The sequence below is a fragment of the Scyliorhinus torazame genome, chromosome 9 (genome assembly GCF_047496885.1).
Source record: "Scyliorhinus torazame isolate Kashiwa2021f chromosome 9, sScyTor2.1, whole genome shotgun sequence".
In the NCBI taxonomy this organism is placed as follows: Eukaryota; Metazoa; Chordata; class Chondrichthyes; order Carcharhiniformes; family Scyliorhinidae; genus Scyliorhinus; species Scyliorhinus torazame.
Genome location: NC_092715.1, coordinates 214716205 through 214734439, shown reverse-complemented (window position 1 = coordinate 214734439; position 18235 = coordinate 214716205). Strand labels below are relative to the sequence as shown.

Genomic DNA, 18235 nt, shown 5'->3' with positions numbered 1-18235 from the left:
TGCCCTTAGTGTCCAAAATTGCCCTTAGTGTTGGGTGGGGTTACTGGGTTATGGGGATAGGGTGGAGGTGTGAGCTTGGTAGAGTGCTCTTTCAAAGAGCTGGTGCAGACTCGATGGGCCGAATGGCCTCCTTCTGCACTGTAAATTCTATGATGACAATACCCGGGACATCGCCATTTGCTGTTGTCACATGGACATTGTGCTTTTACCTGCTTTTACCCAAAGTGTAACAGCAACGTTACACTTTGATACTGGTGCTCAGAAGTTAGTATGTGTCAGGTTTTACATATACTGAATAAAATATAACCACCGTCACCAATAAGGGTGATTGCTTTGAATCATTTTGTTGGAATTTGAGAGTGAAGCAATTCAAAGGCTAATTCCGAATCTACCATTTCCAACAAAACAATGTCATGTTTGGACCAACATGGCTCGTTAGGAAACAAATGACCTCTTACTTGTGTCTGAATTTCATTCTCTAATTGAGAGAACTTAGCTGAACCGGGTATTGCCAAGGTATCAGTGTAAACAGCATCTAATAGTTTGAAATCTACGAGGAAGAAAACATCCTTTGACCCGGCAGTTGAAGCTTAAAGAAAAGAAACATAAGTTATTGCTGTTGTTATATAGTACTCTGAATCTGAGCCAAAGATCAGCAATATACAGACGCCTGGCAGTACAATTTTCTCTCTAAGGGCCCAAGGGAAGGATTCAAATTGAGAACCAGATGATTAAAAAAGTTTCTTATTCTGTCTAACTTCTGTCTATCAACGCATCCATCTATATCTATCGATCTATCTATCTATCTCTACCTATTGGGATTTGAATTAAGGAAATGTTTATTGGGTTGGATTCTCCGTTCTGAAGACTAAGTGCTCCCGCCAGTGGAGACTCGCTCCTGGTCTCTGCTGGCACTAGGAGTAGTGCGCAGCTGTGATTCCCTCACCTTTACCTTGCTAATGTATGCATGGAGGAGAGCTCGTCAGATTCCATCGGAATCTCAGTATCAGGCCGCCATTTTGAACAGGCAGCCAGATAGCAAGGGCCCCCCAAATCCCTACAACGCAAATCATGCTGCCCTCTCTGCTGACAAGTAGCGGCATCTCCCCCCCCCACCAACCACGGGAATAACGGGTCACCTCCCCCCCACCCCCACAGTATGCATGAGGTTAACCCAAATTAGGCTAACCCTAACCCTAACCCTAACCCAGCACCAAAACCCCAACCCCCATAAGACCCCCCTGTCCCCCCCTTAAAGAGCCTTCATCAGAGATCCCCATCAGTCACTCCGGCTAGAAAGCTGAAGAGCAGTCCAGGCAGTACAGTGAAAGATCACTGCATTTTCACTTACCCTTCCCTTACATTTGTCGCCTCCATGTATTTAAAGCAACAGCTGTTACAAGTGTCAGAGGTTTCCTGGAAAGTCCAGTACACTGCAAATGGCTTGAAATCCCCAGACAGCATTTGAAATGCAAATCTTCTATTCAATTTCACACAGAAATACATTGCATTAGCCTGTGATTGACAGTTTTATTACTCCAGAAAGAGATGCTTGGTGGATTGTTGATCTATATTTCCTTTGATGCTTAAATGCCCTGCTTTGATGCTAATCACATTGTTTATGAACACTCTTGCTATGATTGACAGTTCCACACCAGAACAAAAGCAGCTAAGTGCTTTCACTTCCTCTTTTTAAGTGGGATGCTCTTTCCAAGGGCCAGTGCAGACTCGATGGGTCGAATGGCATCCTTCTGCACTCTAAATTCTATGTTTCTACAATTTTCACAGGAGAAAGCTGGTGGGAGGGGTCTGATGGGGGAATCTGATGGTGGGGTCTGATTGGGGGGGGGGGGGGGTCTTATTGGGGGTTCTGATGGGAGATCTGATGGGGAGGTGGGGAAGGGGTTAGGTGGGTGGGTTGGGCAGGTTTTGGGTTGTGTGGGGTAGGGGGGCCTTCCAATGGATTTTAGGGAGACACCTTAGTTATACACTGGCCCCCTTGAACCACTGTGGCGTCCACTGCATCAGGGCTTAGGAAAGGTGCATGGTGTGGAATTCCCACTGTGGGGGTCGGTACATAAAACGGGGGGAGTGGAGGCTCGGGCTTCTAGCCTTTTAATTGGATGCAAATGGGTGCAAATCACCCATTTGCGCCCTCCCGCCAGCACGGGGAGTGTAGTTTGCTGCCCGTGCCAGCAGGGGGACTGGAGCATTGGAAACCCACTACTGTCGCCGAGCAATGGCGAATTCATCCCATTATGTCAAGCGATTCAAATTACCAATTGAATAATACATTTACCGATCACTGACTGGTGAATTACCTAGTGTCAGAAATACTCCGAGAATTGCTGCAACTGCTCCAAGAATCAAAACAGTAGAACAAACGACCACAATGATGATCCAAAAATTTTTAAATAATTTCATTTTGAATTACTGAAGTTTTAAAATATCTTCAATCTTCAGTTTTTCTGTGAAGATAAAAAAAAGTAGCTTGCTTCGCGTTTTGTCAGGTTAACAAAAAAACATACAGTATTTACAGCTGTTGCAGGCAATCTCAGCATTTGTCTGGCCATCTCTAATTGCCCTGGATAACCTCCTTCTTGACCCGCTGCAGTCCATCTGTTGTAGCTACATCCATAGATTTGGAAGGGACTTCCAAGATTTTGCGACAGCGACAGTGAAGGAACAGTTACATAGTTAATTTAGGATTGTGCGTGGTTTGAAGAGGAGCTTGTAGATAGTGGTGCTCCCATGCATCTGCTGCCCCTGTCCTTCCAGGTGATCAAGGCCATGGGGTTGGAATGTGTTGTTGAAGGAGGCATTTTGTAGGAGGTACATATAGCTGGCAATGTCTGCCAGTGATACAGAGAGTGAATATTTCAAATGGTGGTTGGGATTCCAATTAGCTTTGCCCTGTTGTTTCTTGAGTGTTGCTGGAGCTGCACTCATCCAGGCAAGTGGGAGGTATTCCATCACACTTCTGAGTGATACCGGGCTGGATTTTCGTGGAGAAGGCGGGAAGGTCAAGATGGAAAATCTCCCAACTTGGCAGAAATATTTCCTTTAAAAAGGCCTCTGCCCACCATAGTTTTGTTCCAGGGAGCCAGGGCAGGATGGGTTTGGGCCTGCTGCTTCTGGAGGCAGGCCATGGTAGCAACTGAGGTAGATAGTTAGCCAGGATAGTCGGATAAAACACTTGCCTTTGTTATAGAGACATGTCCCCAGTGTTAAAGATGAATGCCAGGAGCTTAAATTCTTACCGCTCACCCAGTTCCATTCCTCCTCCATGCCCCCTCATCGTCTCCATGGCATTTCATCCCTCACATATCCCCTATGCCCCATCATACCTTCATTCCCCATCCGTTCCCCCAAATCATCCGTACCTCTTCCTTGACTGGCAGACCCCATATGTTCCCTCCACGCCCCTCATCTAATCTTTTCTTATGACCACAGGTAGGCTTACATTAATGTTGCAATGAAGTCACTGTGAAAATCCCCTAGTCGCCACACTCCAGCGCCTGTTCGGGTACACAGAGGGAGAATTCAGAATGCCCAATTTACCTAACAGCAAGTCTTTCAGAATCTGTGGGAGGAAACCGGAGCACCCGGAGGAAACCCACGCAGACACGGGGAAAACATGCAGACTCCGCGCAGACAGTGACCCAAGCCAGGAATCAAACCCAGGACACTGGCGCTATGAAGCAACAGTGCTAACCGCTGTGCTACCATGCCGCCCATGTATCATCCACAGCCATTCACCAGTAGACATCAAGATGTCTTTGAAATGGACATTAAAAAATAAACTTTGAATAATTTACTGTCATTCAAACAAACCATACAGAGAAAATGCTCCTTCAATAAAACAATTCCAAAAGATTAAACCATCAAAAGTGGTCAATCTGTTGTAAAAAATAAAATCTATTTCACTAACCACATAAATGATAGATAGTCCTTAAATGACCTCTGAGAACTGTCAATCAACATGTCTATATAGTTGCCTGCTTAGATAAGTGGTTTTGGACCTTTTGAAACTCAGCCAAGCATTAATAATGGGCTCACCTGTCTCAATAAAACCATTCCAGCCAAGAGACAGTGGAACCTATTACAATAGAAGAAACAGATGGTTAAGTTGTTTTAGGCTACACCAGATGATCTATCAATCACTGCACTCCAACAGCACTGTATGTTTTTCCTCTGACAGCTCCTGAAGGGTTTTTCGTTGTCACTTTGAAAGGGCTCTGTGCATGTAAATCACTTCAAATCATTACACTTCAATTTCCAATCAGTATTTTGTTTCAGTTTCGAATGCTTAAGAGAACTTTTCCCAATGGAAAAAATACATGTTAACACTTGTAAAACGTTAATCAAATATAATGGTCAATTTAGCATTGCAGGTCACAGCCCTTTAATCAATCATAAGAAGTGAAAACATTTCTATCTTGTAATATGACATCTAACTATTGAAACAGAGAGAACAAATCTTTATTGTTTATATTTCAAAGCCTGACAGTGGAAAAATTCCAAGAGGAAGTAATTATTTTCTTTCGGTTCCCTACTTGGGATTAAGTCCCCGCCATGATTCACCACTTATTCTTACTGAAGGGGCCCAACTCCACGAGCATTGCAGGGTTGTGGGGGGGGGGGGGGGGGGGTGGGGGTGGGGGGGGGGTTGTGGTGGAGGAGGGAGGCGGGTGCTGGGTTGGTTAGACTTCCTACCCCTGCAATAGAGTTGGCAAGGGTAGGAGTGTTGCATGCAGGTTGGCTGCCTGCACCCTTGGCATTTGCGGGAGAAAATAGCCAGAAACAGGAATGGAGGCCAGAATCCCTGAACCGGGTTCTGCCTGCCATATTTACGGGGCTCCCATGTCAGCCCCGATTAAGGCCTTAAACCTTTGGTCTGTTGGGACATATTGAGGACAGTTTAAAGGTGACAGTGAGGAATGTTTAAAGCAGAAAGATGAGAGGAATGGGATATTCCACACTCCAGTAAGTGGCAGCACAGTGCAAGCAAAATTAAACTTAATATTCAGTTGTCCACCAGAGCTCATTAGTACCTGGAAAAGGGTAAATATTTGTTAAATATTTGGACTTACGGGATTGCTTTGTAGCTTGTGAAACATGTTATTAAAGCTGATAATACTGAAAACCAGGTCTCTGGCACTGAGTCTGGCTCTGTGGCTCAGAAGGGAAGAGGGGAGAATCGAAAAGCAATAGTGATAGGAGCCTCAATGGTTAGGGGAATGGATAGGAGATTCTGTGGTCGTGAGCGAGACTCCCGGAAGGTATGTTGCCTCCTGGGTGCCAGGGCCAGCGATGCCTTGGATCGAGTCTACAGGATTCTTAAGGGGGTGGGGGAGCAGCCAGAAGTTGTGGTGCACATAGGCACCAACGACATAGCTAAGAAAAGGGATGAGAGTCTAAAAAGTGATTTTAGGGAGTTAGCTTGGAGGCTAAAGGACAAGCAGAGTAGTGATCTCAGGATTGCTACCAGTGCCACATGCAAGGGAGGCAAGGAACAGAGAGCGAGTGCAGCTGAACACGTGGCTACAGGGTTGGTGCAGGAGGCAAGGCTTCAGATATGTGGTTCATTGGGATATCTTCTGGGGAAGGTGGGACCTGTACATGAAGGACGGATTGCACCTAAACTGGAGGGGCACCAATATCCTGGGTGGGAGGTTTGCTAGAGCTCTTCGGGACAGTTTAAACTAGTTTGGCAGGGGGATGGGAACCAGAGCTATGGATCAGAGGATAGGGTAGCTGTTGAACAGGCAGAAATAGTACGCAGCAAGTCTGTGAGGAGGGATAGACAGTTGATAGGGCAAAGTTGCACTCAGTGGAATGGGTTAAAGTGTGTCTGTTTCAATGCAAGGAGTGTCAGGAATAAGGGAAATGAACTTAGAGCATGGATCAGTACTTGGAACAACGATGTTGTGGCCATTACGGAGACATGGATTTCACAGGGGCAGGAATGGTTGTTAGATGTTCCGGGGTTTTGATGTTTTCAGAAGAATAGGGATGGAGGTAAAAGAGGAGGGGGAGTGGCACTGTTAATTAGGGAGTGCACCACAGCTGCAGAAAAGGAGGTAGTTGAGAAGGGTTTGTCTACTGAGTCAGTATGAGTGGAAGTCAGAAACAAGAAAGGAGCAGTCACTTTATTGGGAGTTTTCTATAGACCCACCAATAGCAGCAGAGAGATAGAGGAACAGATTGGGCGGCAGATCTTCGAAAAGTGCAGAAGTAAGAGTTGTTGTCATGGGTGACTTAAACTTCCCTAATATTGACTGGAACCTCATTAGTGCAAATGGTTTGGATGGAGCAGATTTTGTCAGGTGTGTACAGGAAGGATTCCTGACTCAATATGTGTGGTAGTCACCACTGATTGTATAATAGTTGTAATGATGATTATTAGAGGTAATACAGTAAGGCTCCTGTACTATAGGTACAAGGATAAATCCCTGCCTGTTGGCTTGGCCCAGTAGGTGGAGAATAAATGTGTGCGCACACCCGAGCTGCTTCCATTCTGGTAGCAGCTGCAGGAAGCCATACCTTTCTGCTTATTAAAGCCTCGATTACTCTCTACTCTCGTCTCGTCGTAATTGATAGTGCATCAATTTATTAAGCAAAGATATTACAGCGATGGAACTTCGTATCAAGCCTGATCGCTTACAGATGCACCCGCAATCAGCCAACGCCACATCGGCCTTCGACCACTGGCTAGCTTGGTTCAAAAGCTACCTCGGATCATCGACTGAACAACCCTCGGACGCACAGAAACTCCAGATCCTATACTCACAGGTGAGCTCCGAGATTTTTCCCCTTATCCGGGATGCACCCACTTACACTGAAGCAATGGAGCTCCTGAAAGGACATTATATACGGCCGATCAACAAACTCTACGCCAGGCACCTCCTGTCCACAAGGTAGCAACTCCCCGGTGAGTCATTAGACGATTTCTGGCGTGACCTGCACATCCTGGCGAGGAACTGTGATTGCCAGAGAGTTTCAGCTGTCGAACATACGGAACTCTTAATCATGGACGCTTTTGTTACGGGCATGGGGTCGGCGTACATCCGCCAGCGCCTATTAGAAGGGGGTACACTCGACCTCGCGGTGACCAGACAGCTCGCAAACTCGCTAACGGTAGCCTCCCGTAACGTATAGTCGTACGCCCCCGACTGCACGGCGCCCTCATGGACATAGTGGCCCCACCAGCTGCCGCCCCCAGCCCACCCCAAGCCTGCGCCGCGCGGCAGCCAGCCAACCCCGGGGGGCCCAAATGCTATTTCTGCGGGCAGACCAAACACCCCCGGCAGCGTTGCCTGGTGCGGAGCGCAATCTGCAAGACCTGCGGAAAGAAGGGACATTTTGCTGCTGTGTGCCAGGCCCGGTCGATCGCTGCAGTTTCTAGGCCCAGCGTTCCTACACCCCCCATGTGCAACCCATGGGCGCCGCCATTTCCGTCCCCGCAGACCACGTGCGGCCCGTGGGCGCCGCCATCTTCGGCGCCATTTTGGACGGCGCCTCAGGACCCCTGCCCGTTGGGGACTTCATCTGGCCGCTCATCGCCTGCCACCACCGCCGACCAGACCGGGACCTACCAACACCAGCCGCAGCTCGCCTCCATCACGCTCGACCAGTCCCGGCCTCACAACCTCGCAACCGTGACGACGACGATGAAAGTCGATGGGCACAAGACCTCCTGCCTTCTTGACTCCGGGAGCACGAAAAGCTTCATCCACCCCTCTACGGTAAGGCGCTGCTCCCTTGCGGTACACCCCGTTACCCAGAAAATCTCCCTGGCCTCCGGAACCCATTCCGTGGAAATCCAGGGGTACTGCATCGCCACCCTCACCGTCCAGGGCGTAGAGTTCAGCAACTTCCGACTCTACATCCTCCCCAGCCTCTGCGCTGCCCTGTTACTCGGCCTGGACTTCCAGTGCACCCTGCAAAGCCTAACTCAAAAATTCGGCGGACCCCTACCACCCCTCACCGTATGCGGCCTCGTGGCCCTTAAGGTTGACCCACCTTCCCTGTTTGCAAACCTCACCCCGGATTGAAAACCCGTCGCCAGCAGGAGGATGGTACAGTGCCCAGGACAGGACCTTCATCAGGTCGGAGGTCCAGCGGCTGCTGCGTGAAGGCATCATCGAGGCCAGCAACAGCCCCTGGAGAGGCCAAGTGGTAGTAGTACAGACTGGGGAGAAACACAGGATGGTCATTGACTACAGTCAGACCATCAGTCGGTACACGCAGCTCGACGCATACCCCCTCCCACGCATATCTGATATGATCAATCAGATTGTACAGTTCCGGGTCTTTTCCACAGTGGACCTGAAATCTGCCTACCACCAGCTCCCCATCCGCAAGGTGGACCGCCAATACACCCCGTTCGAAGCAGACGGCCGCCTTTACCATTTCCTTAGGGTTCCTTTCGGCGTCATTAACGGGGTCTCGGTCTTCCAACGTGAGATGGACCGAATGGTTGAGCGGCGTGGGCTGCGAGCCACCTTCCCATACCTAGATGACGTCGCCATCTGTGGCCACGACCAGCAGGACCACGATGCTAACCTTCTCAAATTTCTCCACACCGCCAAACTCCTTAATCTCACGTACAATAAGGAGAAGTGTGTGTTCCACACCAACTGCTTAGCCATCCTTGGTTATGTTGTGGAAAATGGAGTTCTAGGGCCCGTCCCCAACCGCATACGCCCCCTCATAGAACTCCCCCTCCCCCACTGTCCCAAGGCCCAGAAACGATGCCTGGGGTTCTTCTCCTGTTATGCCCAGTGGGTGAGAAGGGAGATTTAATAATGGGAGATGAGGAAATGGCTGAGGAACTGAACAGGTTTTTTGGGTCGGTCTTCACAGTGGAAGACACAAATAACATGCCAGTGACTGATGGAAATGAGGCTATGACAGGTGAGGACCTTGAGAGGATTGTTATCACCAAGGAGGTAGTGATGGGCAGGCTAATGGGGCTAAAGGTAGACAAGTCTCCTGGCCCTGATGGAATGCATCCCAGAGTGCTAAAAGAGATGGCTAGGGAAATTGCAAATGCACTAGTGATAATTTACCAAAATTCACTAGACTCTGGGGTGGTCCTGGCGGATTGGAAATTAGCAAACGTGACACCACTGTTTAAAAAAGGAGGTAGGCAGAAAGCGGGTAATTATAGGCCAGTGAGCTTAACTTCGGTAGTAGGGAAAATGCTGGAATCTATCATCAAGGAAGAAATAACGAGGCATCTGGATGGAAATTGTCCCATTGGGCAGACGCAGCATGGGTTCATAAAGGGCAGGTCGTGCCTAACTAATTTAGTGGAATGTTTTGAGGACATTAACAGTGCGGTAGATAACGGGGAGCCAATGGATGTGGTATATCTGGATTTCCAGAAAGCCTTTGACAAGGTGCCACACAAAAGGTTGTTGCATAAGATAAAGATGAATGGCATTAAGGGACAGTAGTAGCATGGAAAGAGGATTGGTTAATTAATAGAAAGCAAAGAGTGGGGATTAATGGGTGTTTCTCTGGTTGGCAATCAGTAGCTAGTGGTGTCCCTCAGGGATCAGTGTTGGGCCCACAACTGTTCACAATTTACATAGATGATTTGGAGTTGGGGACCAAGGGCAATGTGTCCAAGTTTGCAGACGACACTAAGATAAGTGGTAAAGCAAAAAGTGCAGAGGATACTGGAAGTCTGCAGAGGGATTTGGATAGGCTAAGTGAATGGGCTAGGGTCTGGCAGATGGAATACAATGTTGACAAATGTGAGGTTATCCATTTTGGTAGGAATAACAGCAAAAGGGATTATTATTTAAATGATAAAATATTAAAACATGCTGATGTGCAGAGAGACCTGGGTGTGCTAGTGCATGAGTCGCAGAAAGTTGGTTTTCAGGTGCAACAGGTGATTAAGAAGGCAAATGGAATTTTGTCCTTCATTGCTAGAGGGATGGAGCTTAAGACTAGGAGGTTCTGCTGCAATTGTATAAGGTGTTAGTGAGGCCACACCTGGAGTATTGTGTTCAGTTTTGGTCTCCTTACTTGAAAAGGACGTACTGGCACTGGAGGGTGTGCAGAGGAGATTCACTAGGTTAATCCCAGAGCTGATGGGGTTGGATTACGAGGAGAGGTTGAGTAGACTGGGACTGTACTTGTTGGAATTTAGAAGGATGAGGGGGGATCTTATAGAAACATATAAAATTAAAAAGGGAATAGATAGGATAGATGCGGGCAGGTTGTTTCCACTGGCGGGTGAAAGCAGAACTAGGCCGCATAGCCTCAAAATAAGGGGAAGTAGATTTAAGACTGAGTTTAGGAGGAACTTCCTCACCCAAAGGGTTGTGAATCTATGGAATTCCTTGCCCAGTGAAGCAGTAGAGGCTCCTTCATTAAATGTTTTTAAGATAAAGATAGATAGTTTTTTGAAGAATAAAGGGATTAGGGGTTATGGTGTTCGGGCCGGAAAGTGGAGCTGAGTCCACAAAAGATCAGCCATGATCATTGAATGGTGTAGCAGGCTCGAGGGGCTAGATGGCCTACTCCTGCTCCTAGTTTTTATGTTCTTATGTTCTAAATAAGAGGATGATCAGAGTGAGAGTAGGGCCGATCAGGGACAGTGGAGAGAACTTGTGCCTAGAGTCTGAGGAGATGGGGGAGGCCCTAAATGAATACTTTGCTTCAGTATTCACTGGAGAGAGGGACCCTGTTGATCATGAGAACAGTGTGAACCAGGTTAATAGACTCAAACAGGTTGATATAAAGAAGGAGAATGTGTTGGAAATTTTGAAAAGCATCAGGATAGAGAAGTCCCCTGGGCCTGACGGGATATACCCAAGGTTACTACAGGAAGCGAGGGAGGGGGATTGCTGCGCCGTTGGCGATGATCTTTGAGTCCTCACTCTCCACCGGAGTAGTACCAGATGATTGGAGAGCGGTGAATGTTGTTCCACTGTTCAAGGAAGGGAATAGGGAAATCCCTGGGAATTACAGATCCATCAGTCTTACGTCTGTGGTGAGCAAAATGTTGGAAAGGATTCTGAGAGATAGGATTTATGATTACTTAGGAAAACATAGTTTGATTAAAGATAGCAAGGCTTTGTGAGGGGCATGTCAAACCTCATAAGCTTCATTGAATTATTTGAGGATGAGACGTGACACCTTGATGAAGGTCGGGCAGTGGATGTGGTATATGTGGATTTCAGTAAGCATTTGATAAGGTTCCCTATGGTAGGCTCATTCAGAAAGTTAGGGGACATGGGATACAGGGATATTTGGCTGCCTGGATACAGAATTGGCTGGCCGAAAGAAGTCAGCGAGTGGTAGTGGATGGAAAATATTCCGCCTGGAGGTCGGTGACCAGTGGTGTCTCGCAAGGATCTGTTCTGGGACCTCTGCTCTTTGTGGTTTTCATAAATGACTTGGATGAGGAAGTGGAAGGGTGGGTTAGTAAGTTTGCCGATGACACGAAGGTTGGGGGAGTAGATAGTGCTGAGGGTTGTTGCAGGTTACAGCAGGACATTGACAGGATGCAGAGCTGGGCTGAGAAGTGGTAGATGGAGTTCAACCTTGATAAATGTGAAGTGATTCATTTTGGAAGGTCGAATTTGAATGTTTAATACAGGGTTAAAGGCAGGATTCTTGGAAGTGTGGAGGATCAGAGGGATCTTAGGGTCCATGTACATAGATCCCTCAAGGTTGCCACCCAGGTTGATAGGGTTGTTAAGAAGGCGTATGGTGTGTTGGATTTCATTAACAGGGGGATTGAGTTTAAGAGCCACGAGGTTTTGCTGCAGCTTTATAAAACTCTAGTTAGACCACACGAGGAATATTGTGTCAGTTCTGGTCGCCTCATTATAGGAAGGATGTGGATGCTTTGGAGAGGGTACAGAGGAGATTTACCAGGATGCTGCCTCGACTGGAGGGCATGTCTTATGAAGAAAGGTTGAGGAAGCTAGGGCTTATCTCACTGGAGCGAAGAAGGCAGAGAGGTGACTTTATAGAGGTGTACAAGGTGATGAGAGGCATGGATAGAGTGGATAGCCAGAGACTTTTCCCCAGGGTGGAAATGGCTGTCACGAGGGGACATAATTTTAAGGTGATTGGAGGAAGGTATAGGGGAGATGTCAGAGGTAGGTTCTTTGCACAGAGAGTGGTGGGTGTGTTGAATTCACTACCAACAGAGGTGGTGGAGTCAGAGTCATTAGGAACATTTAAGCGACTCTTGGACAGGAACATGGACAGCAGTAAATTGAAGGGGTGTAGGTTAGGTTGATCTTAGATTAGGATAAATGGTCGGCACAACATTGTGGGTTGAAGGGCCTGTACTGTGCTGTACTGTTCTATGTTCTATGTTCTATAACCATAGAAAAGTAAACTTTAGGAAGATTTTATTGGGAACTAGAAAATAAAACAAGAGAAAACAAGTCAAGGTATTTTAAAGTTGCTTTAAGGGCTGGGATAAAGAAAGTTACATGCATATAGCACCTTTCACAACCTGATGATGTTCCAAAGTGCTTTACAACCAGTTAACTGCATTTAAAGTGCAATCACTGTGATGGATATAGGAAACATAGCAGCCAATTTGCACAAAACTGTAATGGGAAAATGGCCTGTAATGGGAAGATAACCTGATTTGGTGATGTGGTCAAGGGATAAATAAATGGTGGTCAGCACAAAATGTTGGTGTCAGCCATAGTTCAGTTGGAAGCACTCTCGTCTGTGAGCCTCAAGATTGTAGATTCACCAATCAAGGTTGATACTTCAGTGTGTTCTGTGTTGTAAGAGGTGCAGTTGCTTTGGAGATATTAAAGTTATTTTCCTTCTCAGGTGGGTGTGGTATACCCTATGGTACTACGTCAAAGAGTAGGGGAATTATGCCAGGTGTCTTCACTTGTACTTATTCTTCAATTGACATCACAGATTGGCTGGTCATTATCATGTTACTGTTTGTCAAGCTTACTGTGTGCAAATTGGCTGCCATATTTCCCACATGACAACAGTCATGTCACAAAATACATGTCAAAAAATACCTCCATGGCTGTAACGATCTGGCGGGCCATGGAAGATGCTCTAGAAATGCATACCTACCTTTCCTTTTGTACATGGGAAAATTCTATTTCTCTTCTTTGAACGAGTGCCATGAAATCTTTTATTCTACCTGAAGGGATAGATGGGGTCACAATTAAACATCTTGGGTGTGATCTAACCAAAAATAAACAAGTGCATTCTAGACCAGAATCGAGGGGTCGTTCCTGGGGCTATAAGCAGCGGGAATGACCACACTATCTAACGGCGCTCTGTTTTATTTTTAGTGACCCAGTGGGGAACGCTCCCCCATGGCCCAGTGGGGAATGGCCCAGTAGGGAATACTCCACCCACCCCAAACGCCACACTCAGTTGTATTTCGTGTGCTGAGGAGTTCTGCTCGCCGGAACTCCTCAGTGCAGGAGATCGGGACATCCTTTATAAATGGCACCCCAATTTCTTAACCCCATGACATGGGTGCCAGTGCCAAGGTGGCACCAGCAGTGCCATGGTGCTATACTGCCCAGAAGCCAACCACCCAAGGGCCTCCAACCCCCTGGGAGACCCCACTAAGTGTCATCCTGCCCGGTCCCTATTGGTAGGGGCCAGTACTGAATGGTGCTCACCTGAGGCCTCTGAGGAAAAGGAGTTAGATCCTAAAGCCTTGGGTAGATCAGGCGAGCTGCATATTGGAGTGAAACTAGCTGTTCATTCCAATATGCAGATTTGCCAAATACTGATCCTGCCCACAATGGGCGGGATCCAGGTCACATTGTATCGCAAGATCCCCTGTACTTTTTTTTTACTAATATGAATTATCTTAAGTTCCTCACTCCCATTAGATCCTAGGTTCCCCACAATTTCTCGTATGTTCTTTGTGTCATCTATTGTGAAAACTGACAATGCAACATATGAAACCTTTCTTACTACACAATAATAGATCTAAAATAATCTGTTCCCTTACTTGATTACTAAACATATTGTTATAGAATCACGGCTCAAATGCATTCCATTAACTTATTCTTCCAAGCTACATTTGATTTGCCCAGTCTATATGAAGATTAAAATCCCCAACAATTATTGCATTACCCATCTTACATTCTCCACTATTTGCTAATTTATACTTAGTCCAACACAACTGTAAAGGGCCCAGTAAACTACTCCTAGCAGACTTTTCCATCCTTTATTACTTCTTAGCTCCACCCATACCAATTCTACTACCTGGCTTTCTGAGCTGAGGTCCTTTCTTGCGATTGTCTTTCTGTCATCCTTTATTATTGGAGCTTCCCTGCCTACTTTTCCATTTTGTCTATCGTTTCTAAAAGTTAGGCATCCCACAAAATTTAGTTCCCAACTTTGATCATCCTGCAACCACATTTCAGTAATAACTATTACATCGAACCCACTTATGCCCTCAACTTGTGCCATTAATTCATCTATATTGTAACAAATGCCTTAAGCATTCATATATAACATTCCGAACTGTAACTTTTTACTATTTTTCCTGGATATTTTAGTTCATAACATCATTTCAAGACATTCAAGAGTACATTAGATAGATGATTACTTGAATAGAACCAATGCGCAAAGGCTTGGGGAAAAGGCAGGGATTGGCATGATTCTCGTCTGGAGAGCTGGTGCAGACACGATGGGCTGAATGACCTCCTTCAGCACCTTAACAATTCTGTGATATCATCATCGCTAATCTGCCTGTCTCTTCCTGACGCAATGTGTTTGGTTTGACAAAAATCACTTTGCTGTACTACAGTCTTGACATTTCTCTTAAGGGTTAAAGATTTACCCATTTCTGAACCCTCCTTCACTTCTTTAATTTAATGCCTAATCTACCATCTTAGTTATTCGATCAAGCAAGATAAGATGCCAGTGTACCATGAATTGAAACTTCCACCTCCCTTATCAATCTTGTTACGGACCCGGACCAGACCCCAATTTGTTTTAGAAAACTGAACGAGACCCCAACAATTTTTCAATTTGTAAACAGTGAGGAAAGGGTACTTTGCTCCAGGAGTGAATCCACCGACAACTAAGGATCTTTCATAAATAAGGAAAGGTCTTTGAGCTACTTTCCAATCTTCTTCTAAACTTTCAATGAGGCAAAACCAATGCAAACATGTCAAATGCCATTTAGTAATACAGTTAACACTCAGTTATAGATTTCTTTGCAAAGTACCTGGGTGAAAAGCCTTCAGAAGACAGTCTGAGAATGCAGAGCAGAGCCCTTAAAATGAAACTAAAAATAACAGCTACAGGGCAGGACTGAAAACAGGACGAAAAATAGACCCAGCCCTTCCAACGAGTCACATTACAGCCTGCCTACCTGTTAACCTCTTAATCACAGCTTTAGCAGATATATAGGGCGGGATTCTCCGTCCCGCCACGCCACATTTCTGCCCCGACCCACCGGCGGGATTCTCCGTTACGCTGGCCGTTGTGGGGCAGCCCCACGTCTCCCCGCCGGCAGCGAATTCCGCCCAGAGTGCACGATTTAACCACTGCATTGTGCCGGCCGTGGCTCTGGGCTCGCCGGGTAATTAGGGGAAAGGCCAAAATTGAGATTTGCACCAGGTGAATAACAGGAAAGACCAAAATTGGGATTTGCTGTGGGCGCGAACAAGTTTGCGATTTGCCCGGCCTGCTCCGAAGGGCAAGTTCCGGATCTCGCCCCAAAATGGTGAGAATATCGTTAACGCAGGCATCATTTGGTACTCCTTTTTGGTCAGGGGTCTGAAGCGTTCCAGGTTATGGGCTTGCGGGCCACCCCTGGGCCGTGGGTTGAGGTGCTTTGCGTCCGTGAGACTTTCATGCCATCTTTAAATATTGTGGAGACCCATAGCAGGAACCCCCCCACCCCCCCTCCTCCTCCCAAACACTGGGCCAACAGCTCTGGTGCCTTTGAGCTGCTTGACAGAAAATAAAAATGGCTACTCACCTCCTCAGTTCTCGTCAGCAGCGATTGCAGCAGCGTCACTTTTTTAATAGGAGCACTAAATGATGCTTGCGTTAACGATATTCTCGCCAGTTTTGGGCGGGCCGGATGAATCGCAAACTTGTTTGCGCCTGCCGCGAATCTCGATTTTGGTCTTTTCTGTTATTCACATCCTGTCTGTCCCACCAAACACCTCCAGTACAGAGCCCTGCTGCAGCTTCTCTCCTGAAATTCAATTTCACCCCCTTTGACCATGAGCAGCCTCTAGCTTCACAGCTAAAGGCTATTTCAAATTATAAATTACCCTTGCTAGTTTAAAGGGCACTTCACAGATGCAGCTTGTGTTTGCTGCTTGCTCCTGCTGGTGGTTGCAAATGCCTGGAGGCTGCTGTTGCCGTTTCCTTCTTTTTCTTTAGCCGTAAAGAAGGACAATTTTTGCTAAGGTACCTGGAACATGGAGACGTATGAGTCCAGAAGCCACTCAGTTTTGAAGCTAGAAGACGCTGCAGGACCTGGTGCTCAACATTGATCCCAATGGGCCACCTGATGATGCCGTTGAAGGAATGCTTTTGCAGATTGCTGATGCTTTTGTTGCTGGTGTGAGTGCTGCATGTAATTGACACATCACCATGGGTTAAACACACTGGAAGTCAAGGATGTTCAACTGCACCTTGAGTGCCAGTGGAATATGTGGATGCCAGGATTTGGTTCCAGTGAGATCCCATTCTTCTAAACTCGAGAGAGTATCGGCCTTTATTGTTCAATCTGTCTTCTGTCAGGTGGATGTACCTTTAGGAAATGGGTGTTTATCAAATAGCTGCAGTGATGTCAGTGTGTGGGTGGAGCTGGGCTGTCTGTCTGTCTTTTTACTTTCGGTTTGAGCTGCAAAGCAGCTTTGTGGCTTTGTTTTTGGTTTCATTTTCAGAGTTGGAGAGCTGCATTCAAACAAGAAGCTGTATATCTCTCTCTCGCTAAAGAATGTCTCCAGATCACTTGATGATTTCAAAGTTATACCTGTTTCTGTAGAGAATTTAAACCTGCTGTCTTTGTTAAATAAAAAGGTTTAATTTCGTATCCCGGCCCTGGGTCACTGTCCACGTGGAGTTTGCACATTCTCCGCGTGTTTGCATGGGTTTCAACCCCACAACCCAAAGATGTGCAGGTTAGGTGGATTGGCCACGCTAAATTGCCCCTTAATTGGAAAAAAAATAATTGGATACTCTAAATTTTTTTTTTTAAAGGGTTTAACTCATGGATGGTGTTTGGAAGGTTATTAAGGGTTATCTAGATAAAATAAAGGACCAACCATAATGTTAAACTTTAATGCTTTTCCAGCTCTGGACTTTAGATAACTTCTTTTGAAACAATTACCTTTTTCAGTTTTCACTGACCAAAAGTAATGTGAATACAATGTCAAAACGAGATAGTGGACATATCAGGCTGGCACCTTTATTTGAAGCTGTTCTTGAAAACACTTTTTCCTAGGTAACAGGTTTGAAGTGTGCCACACAACTTTGTCTCAAAATTAAAGGATCGAATGACATTACAGAAAATAATCATGGCAGCCTATTAGAATAAATGGCAGCAATTGAAGAATGTACAGTAACATCCATTAGTAGTTACATTTCAATAGAGATCCATCTCTGTTGAAGTTGTTTTTGAGACTTTCTCTTGTAGGGGCTGTTTAGCACAGGGGTAAATCGCTGGCTTTGAAAGCAGACCAAGGCAGGCCAGCAGCCCGGTTCAATTCCCGTCACAGCCTCCCCGAACATGCGCCAGAATGTGGCGACTAGAGACTTTTCACAGTAACTTCATTTGAAGCCTACTTGTGACAATAAGCGATTTTCATTTCATTTCATATTTGTAGCCATGTAAAATGGCTGCGTTCCGATTAATCTGGCCAAAACCCAGTTTGAAATGGCTAACCCGAAAGACTGCTGGGAAAAGCAGCTAACAAGACACAAGCAGGCAGCTGCAGACAGTTTTGCATATTCGGCTCTGGGGAAGTTAGCCCAGATCGATACTCAGGGCTATCAACAGCCCATCAACCCAGGTATTTGCAGTTACATTCAGGACTGTTTGCAGCCCATCTATCCAGACATCTGCAGTTAAATCGGCTATCCCCGGGAACAATTGCAACATATTAGCAATTGAATACCGGGCCCGACCTGTTGGCGCCTGCAGTGGCCGAAACAAAGACAGGTGAACGACCACCCCCCGATCGAGGAATCGCCTCACCATTGGACATATTGACCCCAGGGA

The 18235-nt window shown here is 46.4% G+C and overlaps 1 protein-coding gene across 6 annotated transcripts in view; it reads right to left on the bottom strand.

The window, feature by feature from the left end:
• Positions 1 to 18235, bottom strand: part of LOC140429730 (transmembrane protease serine 11B-like) — a 142282-nt gene that overhangs the window by 120464 nt on the left and 3583 nt on the right. For 3 of the 6 annotated variants that reach the window (XM_072517072.1, XM_072517068.1, XM_072517073.1), the window contains exons 2-5: positions 13090 to 13159; positions 4060 to 4099; positions 2322 to 2468; positions 459 to 589 (exon numbers count right to left, since the gene is read on the bottom strand). In XM_072517072.1, coding sequence (XP_072373173.1) covers positions 459 to 589; positions 2322 to 2424 — 234 coding nt within the window. In that variant the 5' untranslated portion in view covers positions 2425 to 2468; positions 4060 to 4099; positions 13090 to 13159. Of the gene's footprint in view, positions 1 to 458; positions 590 to 2321; positions 2469 to 4059; positions 4100 to 13089; positions 13160 to 15217; positions 15252 to 18235 lie in introns of those variants that run through there. The other 3 variants (XM_072517070.1, XM_072517071.1, XM_072517069.1) reach the window with 3 other exon arrangements.